Genomic DNA, 24164 nt, shown 5'->3' with positions numbered 1-24164 from the left:
AAAATGCTCTAAAATAGACTTTTTAATAATTTACCTTAAAATAAATTTAATATTTAAACGAATTATTTCTCACTTGTCTCTGATTTATATTATTTAGGTGAGCCGAAATGATATATATAAATAGTGTCATAATTATTGCATCGGGAGTCTTCCTTTTATACCTCGTAAAGAAAGCTACAAAGTTCTCACTTTTCATGTGGTCCATACGATGCTCTACTATCCTTTAAACACATTGTACAAATCGGTTATGAATATTATCTTACAAAATATTCGACATATTATTTTACCAGACGTTTGACAATAGAAAAAATGATCTATCTAGTATCTATACTAAATGCATCTTTTATATTCAATTTAATAGTTGAAATCATGACTATATTTAGAAAGAACCAAAACTATTATATCTATTTTCAATTAAGGAGCCATTGTTGGGGCCACGTGTTTCGAGCCTCCATGTTGACATCGATATTGTGACTTTTTCTGCACAAAATACGAGCAACATACATTTAATTGTTTTTCGTTTATGATTTCAAATTTGAATGCACTATATTTTTTCTCAATATTTAATTGGTGTGAGGCAGGCTTTTTTGTTTTTGGGTTCGATATCTATATAATTCATAATGCTAGTGGGATTCCAAATCTCAGAATAGTAGTAGGATTCTTAATAAAATTGATGTATTGTTAAAAGAACAGTACCAGACTACTAGTCATAGTTTTGATGCTGCACTTGATCGCCTCCGTTTAGTACGCATATGGTTAATGCACAACAGTCCCCTGACCTGACCTACAGTAATTACATAGCAAACATGTGAAAGGAAGAGATTATAAATAAATAAATTTGTAGTTAATGCACAACAATAAATCTAATCACGTGTAGTTAATAAACATGTGATTAGATTTTGAGTCTAACACGTGCTCTGATACCATAATATAATTTGAGTATCTAATCTAAAATTAATTGGCAATAAGTGAAAAGGTCCAATACCTTATAAACACATATGTTAAACTCTAATTTTTCAATGTGGAACATTGCTTCACCTTACTCTTAACAAGTCAAAGACATATGATTAATTACCGGCCAAAAAAAAGACATATAATTAATTGGAGATTCGTATAAACCCTAGCCGCCTCTCTTTTCCTCTATTCTCTCTCCTCAAGTTCCCCTCACTGACTTTGAACCTTCTAGGGGAAGGGGGCGCGAGCCTTTCTCTCCAGCCCTCTTCTCTCCCCCTACCTTTTTCCCTTTCGTTGTTTGTTTGTTTGAGTTTTTCCCCTCTCCACCCCGGGGATTCTATGGGAGTGTGTGTCGGCGTTTGGCTTTGTGGTGACTAGGCTTCGCGGCAGTTGGGTTTTGCGGAGGTGGATGTGCTGCCTATGTTTCACTGTTTGTCGGAATAAGTTGCCGGATTTTTTACTGGTATTGATCTTGAGGGGTTTTGCGGCTTTGTGTGCTCTAGTTAGGTCCTGCCTAGTATAGATTTTTTTTATTAATAGTCTGGTCATGCTTGTTTTTTTAAGTTTGTAGCCAGTTTAGACTCAGTTTGGAGCTTGTTTATCAGTGTCTGAGATCGACGATGAAGGTGCCACGAACACGAGGGGTGTGTTTATGCCCTTCATTACTTCCTTATGCAAATCAACTATTCAGCACGAAATTGAGTTCACGTGGGATGCGAACTTTGTTCTGCATCCAATGGTCCTTCCTTGGGTGAAACTTTAAGAATTTGGTCTTTGGTTGTACTTTGATGTAGCGAATTAAGGATTTTGTAATTCTCACTATGAATGGTCCTTCCTTGGGTGAAACTTTACGAATTTGGTCTTTGGTTGTACTTTGATGTAGCGAATTAAGGATTTTGTAATTCTCACTATGTTTTAATATATTTCTAGGCCTGTTTGGCTTTTTCTCTCTCAAAAAAAAAAAAAAAATTGGAGATTCGTATCAAAACGAAGCCGTATAGCAGTAAAACACCACAAAACCCAACTTAGTGCACGACTTTTTTTGTTTTTTGTTTTTTGTTTTTTGGTCAATACTTAGTGCACGACTCAAACATCAAACATGCTATGATGGAACTTAATATTATATATTTTATTTTTGTTGGGATTTAAGATTTCCAAATACATGGACACTCACACTCACACAAACTCTCAAATCTCAATTTCATTAATTAATTTATTTATTTAAGTCTGCAATCGAATTCGAAGAAGCTACAATTGCAATTTACAAATGCCTTCTTCTTCTTCTACTCTGCCTTGTCTCTCTCGGAGTCAAGAGGCTCAGAGCTGAAGTGGGTACTCGGTGATAAGAGTGTTGTAAGTGGTGGTGGTGTCCAATGGATCGCCAACTTGAACCACCAGACTCGCCGGTGACTGTGCCCGAGGTTGTTGTTGTTGTTAATTCTGCCATCAATGGTCGTCGTATTACTATCAACGGGTCCATTCAAAATGCACACAACAATAAGGTTTCACCCTTATAGCCTTTCCTAACACCATCCCACCTCTTTCTCTCTCTCTCTCTCTCTCTCTCTCTATATATATATATATATATATATATATATATATATGATCTTAAACCATGTAACAAAAGCATTAAATCTACTTATATATGTGGGTATGCAGCGCATGCTTGTTTATGTTTTGTTTTATACTTTTATGTGTTTGTTTGTGATTGGTTATTGACATGCAACGGCCGTGGTGATCTTTTTCATGGATTGGTATGCAGTTATTCCCTTTACAGTTATTATTACTTATTTTTCTTCGTTTCTTTTTAATCGTTTTAATCACCAGCAGATTGATATGCTACTCCTGTGCTCAAATGTTATAGTGTAATTACTTGAAGGTTGTTTGGAGTTTTAGCTGCTTATCAGTTATGACAAAATAAGAATCCCATTAACCATCTCAATTAGTCAGGATTAAGGTTAAGCTAAGTTGAACCTGTTTTCTACTTTCCTTTTAATTACTTTCACCGGGCTCAATTGTATATTTGAATGATGTGAAACTATATTGGTTTTTATAAATATGTTGTTTGATTCAGGGGAAAGGTAGACGGGAGACTCTGCTACTTGCATACAGGACACTGGGAGTAGTCTTTGGAGGACTTGTTACATCCCCACTCTATGTATACCCTTCAATGCCACTCAAGTCTCCAACAGAAGATGACTATTTGGGTATCTACAGCATAATGTTCTGGACTCTTAGTCTTATTGGGGTTGTCAAGTACGCCTGCATAGCTCTTAATGCCGACGATCAAGGCGAAGGTATATACGGGCGCACACTTCTATTTTCATGTGCTTCAATTGTGGCCAAGCCACCTTTCTTACTTAAAATTTAGTGTGATTAAATTTGCCTTTTTTTAATAATGTGTCAAAGAGTGGTGTGTGGAATCATTTGGAGTTACATTTATTTCTTGTGTGATCTTGTGTAGTCAAGCATCTTGTTCTTTCATTTTGCATACATTACTTACATTTGGGCTGGAATGGGTTACTGGAAAAATTGGTAGCTGAAAAATTCTGAAACCGTACTTGCACTTGAAGCATATGCTTATCCAAGTTCACTAATTCCTGAAAATTTGACTTGCGGGACACTGAATGATTTCAGGTGGAACTTTTGCCCTGTATTCATTGCTTTGCAGAAATATGAATATCGGAATCCTTTCAAGACCTGCAAATTCAAACTCAAGTCCTTCACACTCAATCTTGCATGAGGGCACACAAAAGGAGAGTAGGCTTGCAGAGTTTTTCAGGAAAAGGATAGTTGCTAGAAGGGTGTTGCTTTTTATTGCTATGCTAGGCATGTGCATGGTAATTGGAGATGGAATTCTTACACCAGCAATCTCTGGTATGTCATTGTGCATTCTATCCTTCTATTACTTTTGGAAAAGTATCTTTTAAATTTTTTCATTGACTTTTTATGGTTTTATATCTCCAGTTTTGTCAGCAATGGATGGAGTAAGGGCACCTTTTCCTTCTGTGAGTACATGTAAGTATTATGTGCATCATTAGAACTATGACAATGAGCTTTGAAAACTGTGGGGCCCCTGTAAATTAGAATAAAAGTTTCGTACATCTTGAGGTCCCCCCCCGGTAATCCAGGTTATTGACTTCTTCGTTTATTATATTCTCTTTGAATTTATTTGTTATTCTGGTTTATATGTTGCAGCTGTTGTGGAAGTGCTTTCTGCAGTAGTTCTTATCATTCTGTTCTTGCTACAAAAGTTTGGTACATCTCGAGTGAGCTTCCTGTTTTCCCCCATTATGGGTGCATGGACTTTGAGTACTCCACTTGTAGGAATTTATAGCATCATACATCATTATCCAAGCATATTTAAGGCCATATCACCACACTATATCTTCCGTTTCTTTTGGAGAAACGGAAAGGAAGGCTGGCTGTTGCTCGGTGGCACTGTCCTCTGTATCACAGGTGAGCATCATGTTCATGTCATCATGTGAATTAATCAATATAGAAAATATACTTGATTACCTATGGATCTTGTGTTCTTAGACATTAAGAAAGGCTCAATCCCAGTCACACAAACAAAACTGGACAAATTGAATTCATAGCATTATGATATAGATGCAAATGCTATTTTATGCACTTGTCCTTTGGAAATAATCATTTAATGAGTGTTACCTGTCTTATTCAGGCTCTGAAGCACTGTTTGCAGATCTTGGTCATTTCAATCGGAGCTCCATTCAGGTTTACTTCCAATACTATTTCTCCATCTTAAGGTTCTCATATCTTTTGTTTTAAGTAGCTTCTCTGAATCATTTTCCTCAACAGATTGCTTTCTTGTTTACAATCTATCCATCTCTGGTTCTGACATATGCGGGACAGACAGCATACCTGATCAAAAATCCAAATGATCATGATGATGGATTCTATAAGTTTATACCGACTACTATCTACTGGCCTATCTTTGTCATATCCACATTGGCTGCAATAGTTGCAAGCCAATCTCTGATATCAGCCACCTTTTCTGTAATCAAGCAATCTGTAGTACTGGATTATTTCCCTCGAGTGAAGGTTGTGCACACATCCTCTAACAAAGAAGGCGAGGTCTACTCCCCTGAAGTCAACTACATCCTCATGGTTCTCTGTGTTGCTGTCATACTTATATTTGGAGATGGAAAAGACATTGGAAATGCATTTGGTATGTTAAACTTATCACCCATACATCGAGAAAAATACAAGGGAAGACTAATAGTTGTTTTGTTATGTTGGTGTTTGAAATTTTCCATCAATAAGCTTGCAACTTTCATTATTTTATTTAGATCAAATAATATTTTGTATTAGTTCAGGAATCTTAGAAAATAGACCAAAGTTACAGACTTATGGTGGTTGTTATAGCCTTCATAATAAGTAAAACATTATTGTTACTGTAGGAAAGTTGATTCTGCAGCTCCTTTTCTTGTTAACAATTTGACCATCATTATATAGGCCTTTTTTTTTGGTATAGTTTTCTCAGCTTGCTCACCTTCTCTCTTGCTTTGCTTATAGTTTTCTGATTATTGCAACAACCTTGTTTCAGGTGTTGTTGTGAGTCTTGTCATGCTCATCACCACAATATTACTGACACTGGTAATGATCATAATATGGAGGACGCCGCCTTTGCTAGTTGCTCTTTACTTCTGTGTATTCTTTGTGATGGAAGGTGTTTATGTGAGTGCAGTCTTCACTAAGATCCCTGAAGGTGGATGGATTCCTTTTGCCATATCCTTTATCCTTGCTTTCATTATGTTTGGTTGGTACTATGGGAGACAGAGAAAAATAGAATATGAGTTGACTCATAAAATAACCTCAGACAGACTAGGAATACTATTATCTGATCCCAGTGTTCAAAGGGTTCGTGGGTTGTGCTTCTTTTACACTAACATTCAAGACGGGCTCACTCCGGTTCTTGGACACTATATTAAAAACATGAAATCCCTTCACCAAGTCACTATGTTCACTACTCTTCGATACCTACTGGTTCCTAAGGTTGCTCCCCATGAGAGGATTGTTGTCAAAAAACTTGGCCTGGAAGGGGTTTATGGGTGTGTTATTCAGTATGGATATGCAGATCGCCTAAACCTTGAAGGAGATGACTTTGTTAGTAAAGTCACTAATAGCTTGCAGGCACATATACAGAACTGCTCAGGCTATCTGTCATCTGATCCTTCAGAAATCCAAGAAGAGATAAATAATTTGGAAGAAGCAAGGAGTGCTGGTGTGGTTCATGTTCGAGGAAAGACAAGGTTTCATATTGGCAAGAATTGTAGCTGGTTTGATAGAATTATGTTAGCATTTTATGAAGTTCTGCATGGTAACTGTAGGTCTGCTCTGCCTGCTTTGGGGGTGCCTCTGCCTCAGCGTATGGAGGTTGGAATGCTTTATGAGGCTTGAAGGTGCTTTTTTTTTTTTCATATCGAATCATCAGGATTCAAGTGATATACAAGTTGAATGTTGACAGAATATAATATTGAGATGTGGTATATGGTAGAAGTTTCAAGGTGCAAAATGCACTTCTGCCAAATTATTGTCATTAAACTATACTTGTATAAAAGGAAAATACTTTCGGGGTTAAAGGAACACCTTTTTGTTTCATATTGAGTCCTCAGAGGTGCAATTGTTTGGATGCATATATATTTTTTGGATTCATATTGAGTCCTCCATTGAATATATTTTTATCAATATTTTTCTTTCCTTCTTTTGGTCCTTTAAAATTATATCAATAAATGGGATTTTTCTTGGGTGTTTTGGTTTTGCTAACAAAGTTCTCTATCATGCCACTATGAAACAGAAGTTTGGTCATTTAATCTTATCAGATTATATTCAACTGGCGAAGCCCACTACAACCAAAAACTAGCAATTTCAGTATATTACTCGGATTATAGAAGTATACTAAAAATTGAATCAAACTATTGATTATATTACTCTAATATTGCACTTCACTTGAGTAATTAATTAAAATGGAAGTACAACGAAAAAAAAAATGTAAAATGGAAGTATACGCGGGAAGATAGATTACAACCGTAGGCTTTTCAGGATTTCAAGAAGCATGGCGAAACGAAAGCCTGCTTGGTGAATCAATTCTCACTATTACATCATCCTCAACACCAGATTCATCACTGGATTCATGACTCTCTTTTGGGTATGCACTACTTTGTGGCCCTGGAGGACTTAAATTTCCAGCGAAGTTTCTCACTTCAAGGTTCTTTCTTACAGTGGCAGGCCCTTCTGATCTGACAGAAACAAGTGGACGGCCGTCGTATGATGGAACTCTTGGATAAGACACAGTATGTGATTGTTTAATGGGACCACTTCTTGGAAAACTTTGGGTGTGCCGGCGGACATTCACCTTGTTTGTAAAACAAGAAAAGAAAATAAAAGAAGTTAGTCATTAAGAAGAGCTGAGACTTCCAAATTTGCAAAAAACCGTGAGAGAGAGAGAGAGGGAACATACCATGCTGCCATAAAGGCTTAACTGCCTTGCCCTTGCAGACAAGTTGTGAGCTTGTTGGTCAATCCCTTCAGGGTTCTGCTTTTGTAGCTTTGGCTTGTAGAAATGTTCAGGCCAGCTCATAAGAGCACCATGTTCTCTAGTAAGAGGTCTATGGGGGTGATCAACTGCATGTGATACAAATGAGGATGATCCTCTCCTTAGAGCACTGTCAGATTCAAACGCCGCCATGTTGAATATAATCACTCTTGCTCTTGTTTCAACAAGATAACTGGAAGCTTGATGAGAAAAACTGGCTCCCTTGGTGCCTGTTACCATCAATCAGCAACAAAAGGGTTAATGAAAAAAATACATCCAGGTGCCTTCACTGTAGTCACGTAATAAGGTATGCCATAGGTTAAAATACCATTATGGTGACTTATCTTGAAATTGGAGTTTATATTATTATTACCTGATGTTCCCAGATTTTGGAAGCTTTGGTAACCATGTGAGGGCAACAGAGCTGCAGGCGATGTGATCAGTTCTTCTTGGACACCTTGGGTTTTAACAAATCCTTCTAATAGAAATCCAATGGAATGGTAAGGAATTTCAATAGATTCTCCCCTTATGTGTATGGTCATCATTGACCTTTCAGCAACAAGAGCTCTCAAATCTTGCATCGCCATTTGCTCAAATATTTGGGGAAGGAGAAGTTTCACGAGAATAATTGCACTTTCCTAAGCATTAAATTGAACCAAAGAAAATTAGCGACACAATAATAAATCCATTACATTTTATAAAATTCAAATCATCATATTATCTTTTTGCACCTGCCATACATTACAAAATTAACTGTCATTTTGATTGTAATGGATATATAAGTTCCACATGTAAGGGCTGAAAACTTCCATAATTCCATTGACCTGTTGTTTAAGAAGTCAGTAACAATAACCAGAGCCACACAAAAATGGAATTTTTAGTAACGCAATACCTGCCAGAGGAAGTCTTCTACCGAGGGATCAGACCTGAGCACTGAAAGTATCCTGTGAGTTTCAATGCAAAAGCAAAGAACCACAGAATCTGTGATCATGTCACAAACGTAGGGCTTTCCAGTTAGCACTTCATATAGGCCCAAAGTACTTCCATGAGTAAAAGTTGGATGCAGTGAGTGCTTGTTCTTTATGCTCTTACTCGTCCACTGCCAAAAATAACTCTAATTTATCATCTCATCCATGAGGAAAATCAGAAAATACTGCCACAACAGACTTTTAACTACCTTGACTATCCCATTGGAAATAAGCCAAATACCAGTAGGCTTGGAGCCCTCCCTGTAAAGTGTCACACCACGGAATTTCATTGTTTCCTTGGTAGAACCTTCAAGTGGTTCACGAACTGAAGAAGGAAGAGCTCCCATCATAGGATGGAGACTAATCAAATCAGTTAATTTTGGAATCTTTACTAAAGGGGGATTCCTTAGAAGCTTTTTTAGGTCAGTCTGCATGGAAATAAGAAAAAAAAAACAATTTCTATTATCATGAAAGAGTGATGCACAAATGAAATAATTATAAAAGATAAAACATCACCAACAGGCACCTGGACAGCATCATGAAGATGAAGCATCTCTTTTTGTTCTAATAGGCCAACCTTCTCAAGGTTTTGGAGATAATCAATTAAATGGTTCAGAACTGAGTATGTTACTTGTCTTGTTTTCACAACACGCAAAACCTGAACATTCCAAATATACAAATTCATGCATCAAAGACAATCTCATGCTAAAATATTCTTTCTAAGCAAGAATCAAGAGAGAAAAACTTTAACCACATGTGTGGTTGGTTTAATGGACTTTGGCTGAACAACTTACAACTAAGATCCAGCACAACTGGTCATCATAGCACACCAGAAGGAAAGTTAACTAACAAACCTGAGGAAATGTGACGCGAACATCTTCCAGGAAATTTTTTGCTTCTTCACCTTCTGCCTCACTTTCATTAATGACGATAGAAGCAACGTCACTATCACCTAAATGAATAAGCAGATGCAGAATAATTATATAATTTTCAAAACACAGGATTACCACAACAACAGATATTAAGAACATTTAAAAACATGTTCAATCACATTAGTAACACTAGCAGTTTATGGATAAAGCCAGATTAACAAATAGTGTCCTTTTCAGAATTACCAAAAAAAGTAAAAAAATAAATAACAAAGGCATATATCACACATACAGAGAAATGGCAGAACAGGATTCTTCTAACCAACACTGTGAGAACTCTTTATAAACTAACAAGAGTTCCTAATACAAATTTTTCTCCACCAGTAGTACGTACTAAAAGACAGCGCAACTTTGAAAATAATATTTATCCTCATAAATAGGTACTAAAGTCTGAATTTTACAATCATCAAGCAATTTTTAAGTTGATAATATCATAAGGTTAGCCAACCACTCTATCCCTATGCTGCCCAAGCATTTCCAAGCTTCAATAGGGATTCCACTGGGGCCAAAAACTTTTCCTACTTTCATCTTTGTCATAGCCTCTTCAACCTCAACTACTCTAATTTGCATTTTTTTTCATAAATTTTCAAAATAAATTAAGATTTCAAGCGTACAAGGTCCTAACTGCAGTGTAATTACACTCAAATTCACCATGTGTTCTTGAGATGTTTATCATTATTGTACTACTAAGTTCTTCTCAATCCCTTCTAAAAAAGTGTAATAAAATAACTCCACCTTTCTATAATCTCAACCCCGTTTACTAAAACCCTCTGATTCTCATGTTTAGTACACTTTATTTAAATAGTTACACCTCCTCTTCCTAATGCTAGCAATTTTGCAGATATCTCTTCCGCCATCCTTGGGCCCTACTTTTCATACAATGCATTATAGGCCTTACTACGATTTGGCTTTTCTCTCTTAGCATCTTTGCACTTAATGAGATTTGTAAAGCACTCAATTTTTAATTTTAAAATCTAAAGTGTATAATTTAAGCCTAGAAAATATACCAAATCTTACAAATTGAATAGTCTAATAGACAAGAACAGCTATTAAGTATTACATGAAAACTAAAATTAAAAACAGAAGGAAATGCTTTGAACAGGTGAAAAGACATTATAAGATCAAAAACAATTTTTTTTTAAGTATAAAGAGACCAAATGGTATTAACTACCAAGGAAGATTATTACCTATAAAATCATGAAGTTGCTGTCTTGCAATTCTATGGGCACGAAGGAAGGCAGCACAAATGTAGCATGCAGACTCCAACCTTTCCACAGTGAAATATGTTACCAATTTCTGCGGGCAAATGCTTGTCTGAAGGAACTTGTAATAACTCGGGAAATGAACATGAGCTTTTAAACCTTTCCAGTCACATAAAGGCTCATTCGAAACCAAGTCAATAGCTTCATCTACTGATTGCATCAAAATATTTGCAGTAGATTGCATAATCCTTCCCTCATCAAGCATGCTCCAGTAAGCAGCTTGGACGCCTGATATGAGAAATCGTTGTTGTATTAGCAAATGAGGTGACAGTTAGATAGATTTAAACTTTAATTTTCACAACAGGGCTGGATCCATGGGGAAGTTATGCATCAAATCGATCTCCAGGAGTTTCTTTCCTGGCAAAAAGTTTCTTTAAACATTTTAGTTGTATGTTTAAAGAGATATACAACATAAAAAGTGTATAAGCTCTTAAGTAGAGCACATAAGTGTTGAAATAAGTACTAGGACTGAAAAATAAACACAATAATAAATTTACCATTCAAAAGGCGTTCACGTATATCTTTCAAATTTGTAAGGTCCAGATTATTATCACTTTCAGATGCGGTATGAGGGTGTACACGTTCGCTATCCACATTATTTAAGCTTGCAATATATCTTTTCACTGTGGGCCAGTCAGCAGGTCCCAGTTCCTCGTCATCTCCAAGATCACCAAAGGCCTCTAATGCTTTGTTCAACATTTCATGTTTTGTGTAGTCCAGTATGCGCCTCTGTAATTAAAACAAATTTAATATATAAACCAAATGAAAGGAGGGGGAAAAAATTTCATGCAAAAATGCCTATTATGGAAACATGAATAAGAATGTGCTTTGTGTGGTCGTTATTTAAAAATGTCCTACTTAAAGAAAGGGAGACACAAAACAGTATTGTAAGGAAAATGCAGAATATATTTCAAAGAACAATTAAATCCTCACCTTAGCTCCTGATAATTTATCCATATCTAGAAGGCGTAAAACAAATTGTGTGGTTGAACCATTCACAATAAGTGTCAAGAAGACAATTCCACCAGTGAAGAAAACGAACTGCATAGGTGAAAACAATTTTTATGTTAATATATCAAAAAAACCAACTTTAATGCATTTCCCATCCAGTTCCCAAGATTCATCAATTTGTTCTGTTTAAAAATCTATCATACTAAACAATAATCATATAAAAAAAAAAGTGGCTCTGTGTGTGTGTGTGCATGTTCCTCTCCAGATACATACTAGGAATCCTGTGTCAGGACTGAGAAGTGAAGAGCTGTCACTAGTACGCTACAAAAACAAGAGTAAATTAATTAGAAGCAATGAATTGTTAAGGCAAAAAAAAATAACGGGCATTCAAATCATTGTAACAGATACCACAATAACCACAGGGTGCTAATTTGAAATTGGGACATAGCACCAAGGGGTAAAGTTATTTTCCCCTTGTATAAACATGAATTTTTAACTAATGACAGCTTGCCTTAACCGATAGTGAAAGTGACAATGCTACAGCCCCTCGCAGACCTGACCATGTGAGGATTATTGCCTCTTTCCAATCCAAACCATAGCCAAAATACTGAAGAAAGGGAAACGATACTCCAACAACTATTAACCGGGAAACTTGTACATAAACATAGAGAAGAACAAGGTAGGCCCAAGAAATGCCTGAAACAAAACTAATTAGAGTTACTGAGATATGGTAAAAATTGATAAGTAACATCATAAGAAGGGTTCAGAATGCATGCAAAATGAATATATATATATATATATATAAATGAAACTGAGGATCACCATTTTCAAAAATATTGCCACCGCTGAGAACACCTTCAGCTATAACAACTCCGCTGAAAAAGAAAAAGAGAAAATATGCATTTTAATGTATGTATCTCATGATTAAGCACGTGGTATAGTAAGTGCTAAAAGTTAGTTAGGCTGATTTCCATTTTATCATTGCCACCAAACAAAATGGAATTTAAGAGCATTAAAATATGCTCTTACCTCAAAATGAAAATTAAGGTATTAGCAATATAAGCAACCATTTCCCTGCCAAAAGATGCATAAATTATGAGCACATGATCATTTTCATAAAGAGTAAATTGAACAACTGTGAATATCAATCAGATAGTTTTCTAGTCATCTGTTTTGAAATCAATAATTCACATATTTCCTGTATTTTTCTGTTCTAGGAATTAAAAATAATAAGATGCATCCCCTCATCATTTGGACCTGTGTTCTCATAACTCAAACAAGCTGCTTTAGTTCAAAGTGACAAGATATACCAGAAATGATGTAAGCTTTGTTGGCTTTCACCCTTAAAAGCTGTCTTCGCAACCGCAGCATAAAACCTGTCCACAGATTATGATATAAAGATAAATGTATTCTCCAATGTGAAAAAACTTTACCAGGTACTTCAGCTTACATTCCTAAAGTCATCACCGTCAAAACACCAGACACATCAGCACCCTCTTGAGCCTATTGCACCAAAAAAAAAATCTCAGTTTTTCCATACACAAGAGATGCAACTAATCACCAAAATATTTTCTAAAAAAGTGAAATGCATTACAATTTTGCATATACTCTAACTGAAAACATCAACCTTTATGTTTTGACAGGTTGCAATCATCGGTTCTTTTGACAATTTAATAAATGTATGCAAACTACATTGATAGACACAAATGAACATCAGAAAAAGATTCGACATAGATTTGGAAACGATCATAAATAAGCAGTCAACTTCCTTGTCATAAAATTAATGCCATAATCATTGATCATTGTATGACAGGTTTCAATAATTGCATGAAATTTATGCGCACATGTAGATATATATATATATATATTGTTATACCAAAGCAGCAATTTGGCATAATAATTATATGAACCTAAACAATGAAGCATCCTGAGTTTGGAAAGGAACATACAGTGAAGTAAGCAACATAGCTCACAGCAAGTGTTAGTGTGATCTCTATCACAGTGTCATTGAAAATGAACTGAAGCCACAGGACAGATGCTATACCATAAGCAAGACCAATGCCTACACTGTACCAATAAAAGAGTTATATAACCAGAAAAAAAATCTGTCATCCTTGCTCAAAGAAAATATGTGAGACATACGCTCCGAGTGAGACTTTAGTCAGAAATGTAATTATGTCCCCCCAGTCATAGCTCTTTCCAAGGACCATTTGATAGAATAGCTGATAAACCACAATTGCTGTCCTGGACATGAAATTAAACACATTCAGAGGAGAAAATATGTAAAAGGAATAATTGCACACGATTGTAGATAACAAATCAATAAGTTTCATACATTAACGTGAAATACTGAATTAGTAGAGAATAGAGAGCATGTGACAATAAATAGTGCTAGATCACTGAAAATCTATACCCATCATTCATCAAGGATTCTCCTTCAATTATTGTACTCAGTTTTTTGCTTGCACCAAGCTCTTTTAACAGAGCGACAACAGCCACAGGATCAGTAGCACTCAGAAGTCCCCCCAGCAACAATGATGTTTTCCAACTCCAGTTATAAGGGAAGGTGAGCTGCAGTAGTATGTCACAATATTATTATATAACAAAAACATAAGAGTCTAATTAGCGAGGTGTAGGATACCTTTAAAGCAGATCCAAGACAGAAGGTTGATATCAAAACACCTGGACCAGCTAGTAAAATCATTTGAACCATACACCTCTGCATGAAAAATGGAAAAATCGCTGGTTCATTTCATGTTTGACATAATTCAAATCAAGCAATGACTTTGCACAAAGCTAAAAGCTTTGACCTCAAGTGACTGATACTTACATGCATTTAGAATATGAAAAATATACGAGCAAGAAGAGGAACCTTTATTTGGTGCACTTCCATAGAAAATGCACTCTCAAAAAGAAGGGCAGGAAGAAAAACAGCCAATAGAAGGTCAGGATCAATATCTGCCCCTGCAAAATAAGAATATTAAAGCTGTTTAATAGAGGTGTATAAGAAAGCCCTCCAAGGCAAAAACTAGCATCGGATGCTAAGCCTATAATAGGTGTCGCAACTCGCAATACTATGTCAGCAAAGACGTAACTGGAACTTACAAATTCGAATGCCATCCCCAATCTTCCCCATTTGATGATGTGTACCATATTCTGCATGTTTGTCAATCACTAACTAAGTTATTATTTATTGAAATACACAATTTAAACACATGGAGGAAATCGGGTATAATGCTTAGAGTTCAGAAATGCAACTCCTAATGAACATTTTTGACAAAGTTTTAATCTTCAAGTAGAATAATTAAGGCCAAAAAAAAAGTATTGCCTCGGAATGAAATTCCTGGATTTTCAACACCAACCGAAATTTAAGCTGACATTCTTCATTATACAAATGGTTGTATTTTGATGGTCTTAAAAATTTCTTGAGCGACCTACCACTACTAGTAGTAAAAGAAAATTAATCAAAGTAAAACAACATGCTTGATCTTAACTCTGTTTAATTTGTAGAACCAAAGCACTGAAAGCAGCAAAGCTTAATTAAAACAAAATAACAATAAGCAAGCAAGGAAAACAAAAAAGAAGAAGGAGACCTATGGAACCCAAGGCAATGCCAAGTACGAGCAAAGCGACAGTGTAGGGTACTCTGGTACCACGCAAGAGATGCCTGCTCGCGATTCCTAACACCAAACACAACCCCACGAATGCCACTGCGTCCGTTGGATTCGTTGATGAGCTTTCTTCTTCTTCCTCCACCCCCAATATTCTGTACGGCAACACCGATTCTGTTACCGTCGCCATTTCTCACCGGAATTTCAATTTCAGCTTTCAACTTATTATTAAGTAGTAGTAGTGAGTATTTAAGATGATCAGAGCTGATTGATACACTCACTGCCTGTCACTCTCTGGGCCTGTTTACCTAAAGGCAATGGGAAGGGGAAAACGAGAATGATTCTCATTTATGTGTTACTAATATTATAAATTATTTTATTCTCATTCCTTGTTTATTTAACAGTTAAAAATAAGAGAATGATTCTCATTTTTGTGTTTATTAAACTTGAAAGAGAAAAGAAATGCATATAGAGCTCACCAAAATCAGAAGTGAGATTCCTAATTTTAGGGGAATGAAATTTCTTAAAATGGGTTCAAAATAAGGGAAGGAGAATCGGAATAAAATTTTTATATCCAAAATACCCCCCCATTGTTAATAAAAACCAAAAATATCTTTTATTTTATCATTCCGAACATATCAATACTTTCAAAATCTTTTGACGTTTCAGCCTTACTGCATGCCGACAATAATATGAAATTATAAATGAACACCTCGGACTCTACTATCATTGATTTTCCATCACCATTTTTTTTTTCAAGGATGGCTTTCATATATACTACGGGTTTTAATGTTGTGTTCTGACATTATCAATTTTCTAACAACTATTAAATGTGGGGAAAACAAAGATCATTATTGAGTTGGAGACATGATGAGGGCTACGAAATCAAACAGCTCTTAATTTTTATTATATTAACCTTAAATCTAATTTAATTCTAACTCATTACTTCATTCATCCTCACTAATTTAACTAATTTTAAAAACTTAAATAGTTTTTATTTATTACAATTATGTTGGGGATTACATCATTACAGCCACTTAAGGAATATGGTAATAGTAAATATGCAAAAAAGATAAAATACTCCTTCTTTTTTTGTAATAAAATACTTTTTTTTTTATAAATAAAATATTCATTATTTCTCTCATTAAAGTTGGAGAATAACTTATTTATCTCTGTGATAGAGATAATTGATAGAAATAAGTAAGTTCTTCTTATGAAGTTGCCTACTTTTTCTATTGTTGTGTTTTTCGCCCTACAGGTTCCCAACTTTTTCTCAATGAAGATAATGAAGTTGACAACGTACCCACAGTATGCATTTCTCGCAACAATGATGGGGCATTGGTAATTTGGAATATGGCATACATCATAGTCTTGCCCTAGTGGGATTAATTTCACTCCCTGCATTTTGATGCGTACAGAAATAGTACAAACATAGTGAATTAGTAACATACAAAGGCTGAGTTTTGATTGAAAATACATGCTTGAATAAAATAAATGAAAGCAAATAACTAAATTTCAATCTATAGGTTGGGTTCTATCATATCTATGCAATTGGATTTTAATCTATCCCATAAAAAACTATATATATTACATTATCATTGTCATATCAATAAGCAATTGACTCAAACCCAGATATGTTGTCATCTACGTACATGTCAAAATAGTTTGGGTCTACTGGACGTAAGCAAATTGATCTGTCATTAATCATTATGATGATTTTCCATCAAGTGTGTGGACTAGTCTTCATTCAGCCGTTTAAAAAAAGCGTGAAGATCAGGCTAAAGAAGAAGTACGTGAACTAATACGATTTGGGGTTCCTTAAACAAAAGCAAAACAGTACAAGTTTTCTTTAACAAATAATTAAGGTAATATATAGCTATCTTATGGTAGGCGATGACTTAAATGACATGGACATAAAAATTAAATTTATTAATTTGTATACTTGGTCTTAGCCAGAAAACATTATCTTAGTCCTGAAATCAAGATGAATACATCAATGCATGCGACAAACAAAAAGGAACCCGAGCTTGACATGTCCCATAATGATCTCCTGGTTTTTTTTGTTTCGGAAAATTAACAATTTTACATTACAAGTGGGCCTAAGGATCCAAGACAAACAATAGATGATGTTGGACATATTCACATCTCGAGGCCTGAATAGAGAAAAGATGGCAAAGCCCATAGTATGAACTCCGGTTTTCTGTGAGCTGGACAGCGTAACACATAGCTGGCCCAATCTCAATAAGCAAATGGGTCAACTGTTTTACACTTTCATCGGTGTACCTCGTTTCTGAAAAAAAATTCAAAATTTTCAATTTTATTTTTGGATGTATTGATCCAAACATTATTATTATTATTTTTTAAGAAAAAGAGACAGCCAGCCTCATCTCAAGAGCCGGCCTGACTTGTAAAACCTTGTTTTACTGATCAATTGCTGGGTATTTCTAGAAATCCTCATATGAAATTTGAATTTTATCAACCTGGCCTTGTAGTTAGGGGCTTCGGTTTTTCTTTTGATCTGGTTATGGGCCTCGATGAATCACACACATGCAATGCGTGTAAGTAGTGTAAGTGTGTAACGTGTAATCTAATAAAAGTCACCATAAAGAGAGAAAGAAGTAGATTGTGTAATGGTGTGTTTGGATGGAGAAAAAAAACTTGGAATTTAAATAAAACTCAGCATTTAAGAAATTACATGCTCTAATTTCCTTGTTTGGGTCCATAAATATAGAATTTCGTAAATTCTATATGGAAAAAAACTTGGGATTTGAAGGCTGTAAATTCCAAGTTTAAATTCCACCTAAATTGGTGTCATTTTCAAAATTCCAATTTTTATAAAAAAAAAAAGTCGTGTTCACCCATCACTTTGCCAAATTAATTACAATACCACCACCACTACCACCATGTCGCCGCTACCACCACCACCACTGCCTCCGCCACCGCCACCTCTGCCGCCACCATCACCACTGCAACCACCGACACCACCTCCGCCGCCACCACCACCACCTTTGCCACCACTACGACCACCACCGCCGCCACCACTACGACCACCACCGCCGCCACCTTTGCCACCACCACTACGACCACCACCGTCGCCACCGTTACCACCACCACCACCGACACTGCCACTGCCACCATCACTACCACTACCCGCTGCCACCACCACCAACACCACCACAGCCGCCACTATTACCACTACCATCGCCGCCACTGTCACCACCGCTGACACCGCCATCACCGACACTGACACCGCCGCCGCCGCCTCCATCACCAGTGCCATCACCATCACCATTGTCGTTGCCGTCGCCACCACCTTCACCTCCAATGTCGCCGTTGCCACCACCTCCAATACCCCAATTTTTGCCATCACCATTTCTCCCCTCGCCCGTGGGCCATCACCCCTACTACCATCATCAACTTACCACAAACATCATTTTTATTGTTGCCACCATCACCATCACTCTTTTATAAAACTACTATAAATTTCGTATTTAAATTCCATTATGATTACATTTATCCAAACAAGAGAATTTACAAATTCTAGAATTTTAAATCACGTCATTTTTAATTCCGTCATTTGTGAATTCCTTAGTAATTTCAAATTACTTCATCCAAACGCACCATAAAAGTATAAAACCAAAAAATGTGAAAAATTATCATTCTATGATTGCCTTTTTAATCTAATAGTAACACCCTAAATAAAAATGTCATTATCAAACAAACAAAGTTAATATCTGATATATCCTACTATATGTACTACAATACTACTAATAGAATGAGTTGTTACAAAGTTTGATTTTTGCCTTTTTTATTTGTTTTTTAAGCTTTGCCCTTATTTTACCAAAAGAAAGCTTAATAATTAATCAGTTCGATTCATATGAAGGACTTAACTTGAAAGACAAGTGAGGAACAATATATTTAGGGTTAAATACAAAAATGGTCCACGAACTTTACAGTGAATCTCAATTTGATCTATTAACTATAAAAAGTGTCAGTTTGGTCCACGAACTTTTTAAGTTGTATCAAACCAGTACAAACGTTAACTTCTATCGAAAAATTTAACGAAAAGTGATCATGTGCACAGCAAGTAACCACATTTTCAGAGATATTTCAATCCTTTCATCACATTTTAATGTGACCAATTCTGTTAATTTTTGGATGAAAGTTAGCGTTTGTACTGTTTTGATACAAATTGAAAAGTTTGTGGACCAAATTAACACTTTTTATAATTAGTGGATCAAATTGAGATTCACCGTAAAGTTCGTGGACCATTTTTGTATTTAACCCATATATTTAATTAGTATATTTAATGCAATTGTAAAATCAATAATTCATTAAAATAAATCTAACCCTTGAATTTGTTGTCTCTTACTTTTCTTTTTAATAACATGTGTTGTCTCTATTTTATATATAAAAAAAATTATATGTTGTCTCTTACTCATCTATCAAATTATTTATATTAATCAGATTGAATACCTAATTATAATATTTTAAATATTTAAGATATTATTTCTTAAAATATATTGAAGATTCATATAAACAATAAAATTATTCTACTACTTTTTATTATTACAAAAAACTTTATTATGTTGTTTTCTGTCCAAAAAAAAGAAATATGAGATCCGAAGTATAGTAATTAAAAACAAAACAAATTCTCACAATGATCACAATATCCTTCTCCCTCAGTCCCTCCTAAAATAGATCCTTCGTACACAACAAAAGCTGATAAAGAGAGAAAAAAAAAAAATATATATATATATATAAGAAAAGTAAAAATAATTAAAAAATATATTATCCGGTTGCCTAGTGGATTGCTCATTCTCACTCTCTCTCTCTCTCTCTCTCTCTCTTTCTCAGTCGAAAATCCCTCTGGGTGTATCTTCCTCTTCTCCATCAAGACTCGAAAAAAGCATGAAGAACCTCTCAACCATTCTCGTCCTCGCGGTTTTAATCACGTGCAGTGCCACCCATGTGAGATCGGATGCCTCCGATCACCGTTACAATGAGGGCGACGCCGTCCCCCTCTACGCCAACAAAGTCGGCCCCTTCCACAACCCCAGGTAACGATAACGATGTCAAATCTCCTCCCGATCCGCGTTTGGATCTGGGGCTATCCACTGTTTGGATCTCCATTTTCACAGATTCTTTATGCAATTTCTAATTTTGGAAGATTTTCATCTCTTCCAAAGAGGCCCTTATTGTATGGACACTGACATTGAGACTAGCAAGGATTGTGATTGTAATGACTAATGTGTGTTTGCATTTGGTTGTTTGGTTTCAGTGAAACGTATCGGTATTTTGATCTACCCTTCTGCTCAGCAGGTTTTATATCTCAAACGTTGTACCTTTACATTCCTCATTTCATATACAATTGATTGCCCAAACAAAAATTTTAAAAAATTTCCTAACTACGAAATGCGTAAATTTTAGCTGCGAAATCTAACATTTCGTCGGCAAATATCTAATATTTTTCTCACTTACTAAAATAGTTCAGTAATTCTTCATGCGCTTTTTTTTTTTTTTTTTTTTTGTGGTGAAAATAATGCTGGAATGATTTTCCCGTTAAATTTTTCCATCAATATAAGCACATTACTACGCCCCACTTGACTTAAATTATGCAGCTGGGTTTACGGAATTTGTTTCTACTGAAATTTCCAGAACAAGTCGATGTTTTATAAGAATAGATGGACCCTTTAAGCATTGTCTCTTTTGTATCTTAATTGGCGGACAATGAATCTGAATGGTAGGTGATGTGAAAGAGAAGAGGGAAGCTCTTGGAGAGGTGTTGAATGGAGATCGTCTTGTTAGTGCTCCTTATAATCTCGAGTTCAGAAAAGAGAAAGACTCTGAAGTTGCTTGTAGAAGGAAGCTGACCAAGGAAGAAGTTGCTCAGTTTCGAAACGCTGTGAAAAAGGACTACTACTTCCAAATGTATTATGATGACTTGCCCATCTGGGGATTTTTAGGAAAGGTTGACAAGGAAGGAAAAACTGACCCAAGTGAATACAAATATTTCCTTTACAAGCATATCCAATTTGAAGTTCTCTACAACAAAGATCGGGTAATTGAAATTGGCGCCAAGATGGATCCTCATTCTGTTGTGGACTTGACAGAGGACAAGGATGTTGATGCTGATTTCATGTACACGGTGAAATGGAGGGATACAAATATTCCCTTCGAGAATAGAATGGATAAATACTCACAGTCTTCTTCGCTGCCACATCACTTGGAAATTCATTGGTTCTCAATCATAAATTCTTGTGTCACAGTTCTCCTCCTGACGGGTTTTCTTGCAACGATTCTTATGAGGGTCTTGAAGAACGATTTCATGAAGTGAGATTTATTTGTGAACCTTGGTAGCTTGTTGATCTGAAAATCTCTGGGTTGTCTGTTTACAATTTACTTTACTCATCATATATATTTAATTTCTTAAAAAGGTATGCACAAGATGAGGAAGCTGCTGATGACCAAGAAGAAACAGGATGGAAGTACATTCACGGTGATGTTTTCCGGTACCCAAAACACAAATCTTTATTTTCTGCAGCTCATGGTTCTGGAACCCAGTTGTTCACGCTGTAAGGAACTAAGGATCTTATCGTAATCTTTTTCTGATATGAATTTTGGAATATTACGTGTCTGTACTAAATGTTACTGTCTGCTTCTTTGTACATTTCCAGCACAATATTCATTTTTATGCTTGCACTGGTTGGTGTATTTTATCCATACAACCGAGGAGCTTTATTCACTGCCCTTGTGGTCATATATGCACTCACGTCTGGCATAGCAGGATATACTGCAACTTCTTTCTATTGTCAGCTTGAAGGAACGAATTGGGTAAGTATACATGGATTCTGTCAGCAATAAATGTAGCTTATAAAAATAAATAAATAAATGTAGCTTACAAGTCGATACTTAATCAGTGAAATGGAATGATTTAGTTTCCATTTTCTGGTTGACAGGTGAGAAATTTATTGCTTACTGGGTGCCTCTTTTGTGGTCCTCTGTTCCTGACATTCTGCTTCCTCAACACTGTTGCAATTGCTTATAGTGCAACTGCAGCTCTTCCTTTTGGTACTATTGTGGTAATTGTCCTTATCTGGACATTGGTGACATCACCATTGCTTGTCTTGGGTGGTATTGCTGGCAAAAACAGCAAGGCTGAGTTCCAAGCTCCTTGCCGCACTACAAAGTATCCTCGAGAAATTCCACCTCTGCCATGGTACAGGACAAGTATTCCTCAGATGGCCATGGCAGGATTTCTCCCTTTCAGCGCTATATACATTGAACTTTACTACATATTTGCCAGTGTCTGGGGTCACAGGATTTACACCATCTACAGCATTCTGTTTATTGTTTTTATAATTCTTTTGATTGTCACTGCCTTTATAACTGTGGCTTTGACCTATTTCCAACTTGCTGCTGAAGATCATGAGTGGTGGTGGAGGTAAACAAGTTCTTTCTTGCATTAAGTTTTCCATAGATATTCATATTCTAGTTTCAATAATAGCAAGTACAGTTATATTTCCCATTATACACAGATGAAAGCAAGTATTAATGAAAATTCTCAAGAAAGTTTTTGGGCTAGGAATTTGCAGAGTTCAGACTAATCAGAGTTCTTATTTGCAGTTTGTACTGTGATTTGTGCTTTCCCAAATTATGATTTTTCTTCCTACTTTTTTTATTATTGAAATTTGTGTGGGAGTTTGGAGTTTCCATGCCTATATATTTAGGAAATTCATATTTTACTGGCAAAAATAAAAGAAGAAAAAGAAAGATGCTGATAAAGGTTTTTATTTTCTCTACAGGTAGAGCGTATAATTTTTCAAATATATTTTCTTCATTCTGGATACTCAATGCCATTCATTTTAAGCTAGAAAATCTTCGAATTAGTGCCAATTGGATTGCCTGCCTGCCACTTGTCTGGACTAATTAGAGTTCTTGTTTTATGACAGGTCTTTTCTATGTGGTGGATCTACTGGCCTCTTCATCTATGGCTACTGCTTGTATTATTACTATGCCCGATCTGATATGTCTGGTTTTATGCAAACCTCATTCTTCTTTGGTTACATGGCTTGCATTTGCTATGGCTTCTTTCTCATGCTTGGTACCGTGGGTTTTCGTGCTGCTTTGCTCTTTGTTCGTCACATTTACAAGTCCATCAAGTGTGAGTAGTGGGTTAGTTGGCCTTCTTTGTGGATTTGTCCTTGTTTCTTACTTTCCATCATAGGGAAAAGTCTATGATTTTTGTTAGACGGTAGGTGAGAAAGTGCCTTCAGAAGCAGAGGAAGCAAGCTTTCCTGAATTGAGGTCTTTTGAGGCCTCTGTTGTGCGTTTGCTTTAGGCTTTAGGAAGATTTGGACATTGTTGGCCATCCATAACTATTCTTCACTGTATGTATCTATGAGACACATTAATGTGGGGAACACTTTGTATGGTCACATTTTACTTACTCTCTGAAATGACTTTTTTCCATGTTGCTCTTGAGTAATCCAGCCTTGTTGTTAATCTTGCTATACTTGTGCGCTCATCATTTTCATATCTCACATTTAAATAACAGAAATCAGAGAAAGGCCTGCATTTGGGTGTAAGGCCCATCCTCATAACTTTATGTGCAATCGTCCACATTAAGTTTGATAGTATAACAGCTGATAACTGATCAATTAACAGAATAATTTCCATTAGAGTAGATTGTGTGTTTAAAAGGGTGGATCAAGTACTTGTCCAGCACAAACCATACGCGCAATTCAGTCATACATTTTAAGCATACCGTATCCAAAGATCCATTTCCCTCCATCTAGTTAAGAGATTTCTATTAGTTGATATCTGAATGTATAGATCAAGCACACCCGTTTGCATTGTAATAGATAACTATCATTTCACTTGCCTTTAAATAGCCTAAAATCTCCCTAGGATTTCCAGTTCATGAATGAGCA

At 35.9% G+C, this 24164-nt stretch overlaps 3 protein-coding genes across 5 annotated transcripts; 2 read left to right on the top strand and 1 right to left on the bottom strand.

Annotated features, from left to right (window-relative positions):
* Window positions 1-2143: 2143 nt before the first annotated feature.
* LOC147295718 (putative potassium transporter 17) lies at window positions 2144-6576 on the top strand. Its single transcript, XM_086232665.1, has 8 exons — window positions 2144-2456; window positions 3029-3251; window positions 3592-3831; window positions 3922-3972; window positions 4153-4413; window positions 4637-4689; window positions 4774-5143; window positions 5522-6576. The coding sequence occupies exons 1-8, from the start codon at window positions 2328-2330 to the stop codon at window positions 6373-6375; spliced, it is 2181 nt and encodes a 726-aa protein (XP_086088791.1). The 5' UTR covers window positions 2144-2327; the 3' UTR covers window positions 6376-6576.
* A 304-nt stretch (window positions 6577-6880) lies between these two features.
* Window positions 6881-15554, bottom strand: SOS1 (sodium proton exchanger, putative (NHX7) (SOS1)). Of its 3 annotated transcripts, XM_086232446.1 has the most exons (23): window positions 15214-15554; window positions 14726-14776; window positions 14493-14584; window positions 14262-14339; window positions 14034-14191; window positions 13763-13864; window positions 13570-13687; window positions 13071-13123; window positions 12931-12996; window positions 12650-12694; window positions 12443-12495; window positions 12132-12316; window positions 11894-11941; window positions 11603-11710; window positions 11167-11398; window positions 10595-10897; window positions 9333-9430; window positions 9005-9136; window positions 8688-8906; window positions 8403-8609; window positions 7884-8148; window positions 7436-7740; window positions 6881-7330 (listed from the first exon to the last, which is right to left on the bottom strand). In XM_086232446.1, exons 1-23 carry the CDS (start codon window positions 15419-15421, stop codon window positions 7022-7024), a joined length of 3435 nt encoding a protein of 1144 aa, XP_086088572.1. In that variant the 5' UTR covers window positions 15422-15554; the 3' UTR covers window positions 6881-7021. The 3 variants fall into 3 exon arrangements, with proteins under 3 accessions (XP_086088572.1, XP_086088573.1, XP_086088574.1); XM_086232447.1 differs by lacking the exons at window positions 14726-14776; window positions 15214-15554 and having other exon boundaries at window positions 14451-14583; XM_086232448.1 differs by lacking the exons at window positions 14262-14339; window positions 14493-14584; window positions 14726-14776; window positions 15214-15554 and having other exon boundaries at window positions 13763-13859; window positions 14034-14174.
* Window positions 15555-20065: 4511 nt separating this feature from the next.
* On the top strand, window positions 20066-23723 carry LOC147295716 (Endomembrane protein 70 protein family). Its single transcript, XM_086232449.1, has 7 exons — window positions 20066-20291; window positions 20513-20553; window positions 20979-21564; window positions 21669-21806; window positions 21909-22065; window positions 22191-22675; window positions 23184-23723. Exons 1-7 carry the CDS (start codon window positions 20143-20145, stop codon window positions 23401-23403), a joined length of 1776 nt encoding a protein of 591 aa, XP_086088575.1. The 5' UTR covers window positions 20066-20142; the 3' UTR covers window positions 23404-23723.
* The last annotated feature ends 441 nt before the right edge of the window (window positions 23724-24164 follow it).

Source organism: Dryas octopetala, chromosome 2 (assembly GCF_963921425.1).
Source record: "Dryas octopetala chromosome 2, drDryOcto1.1, whole genome shotgun sequence".
Lineage (NCBI taxonomy): Eukaryota > Viridiplantae > Streptophyta > Magnoliopsida > Rosales > Rosaceae > Dryas > Dryas octopetala.
This window is presented reverse-complemented; position numbering and strand designations above follow the sequence as displayed.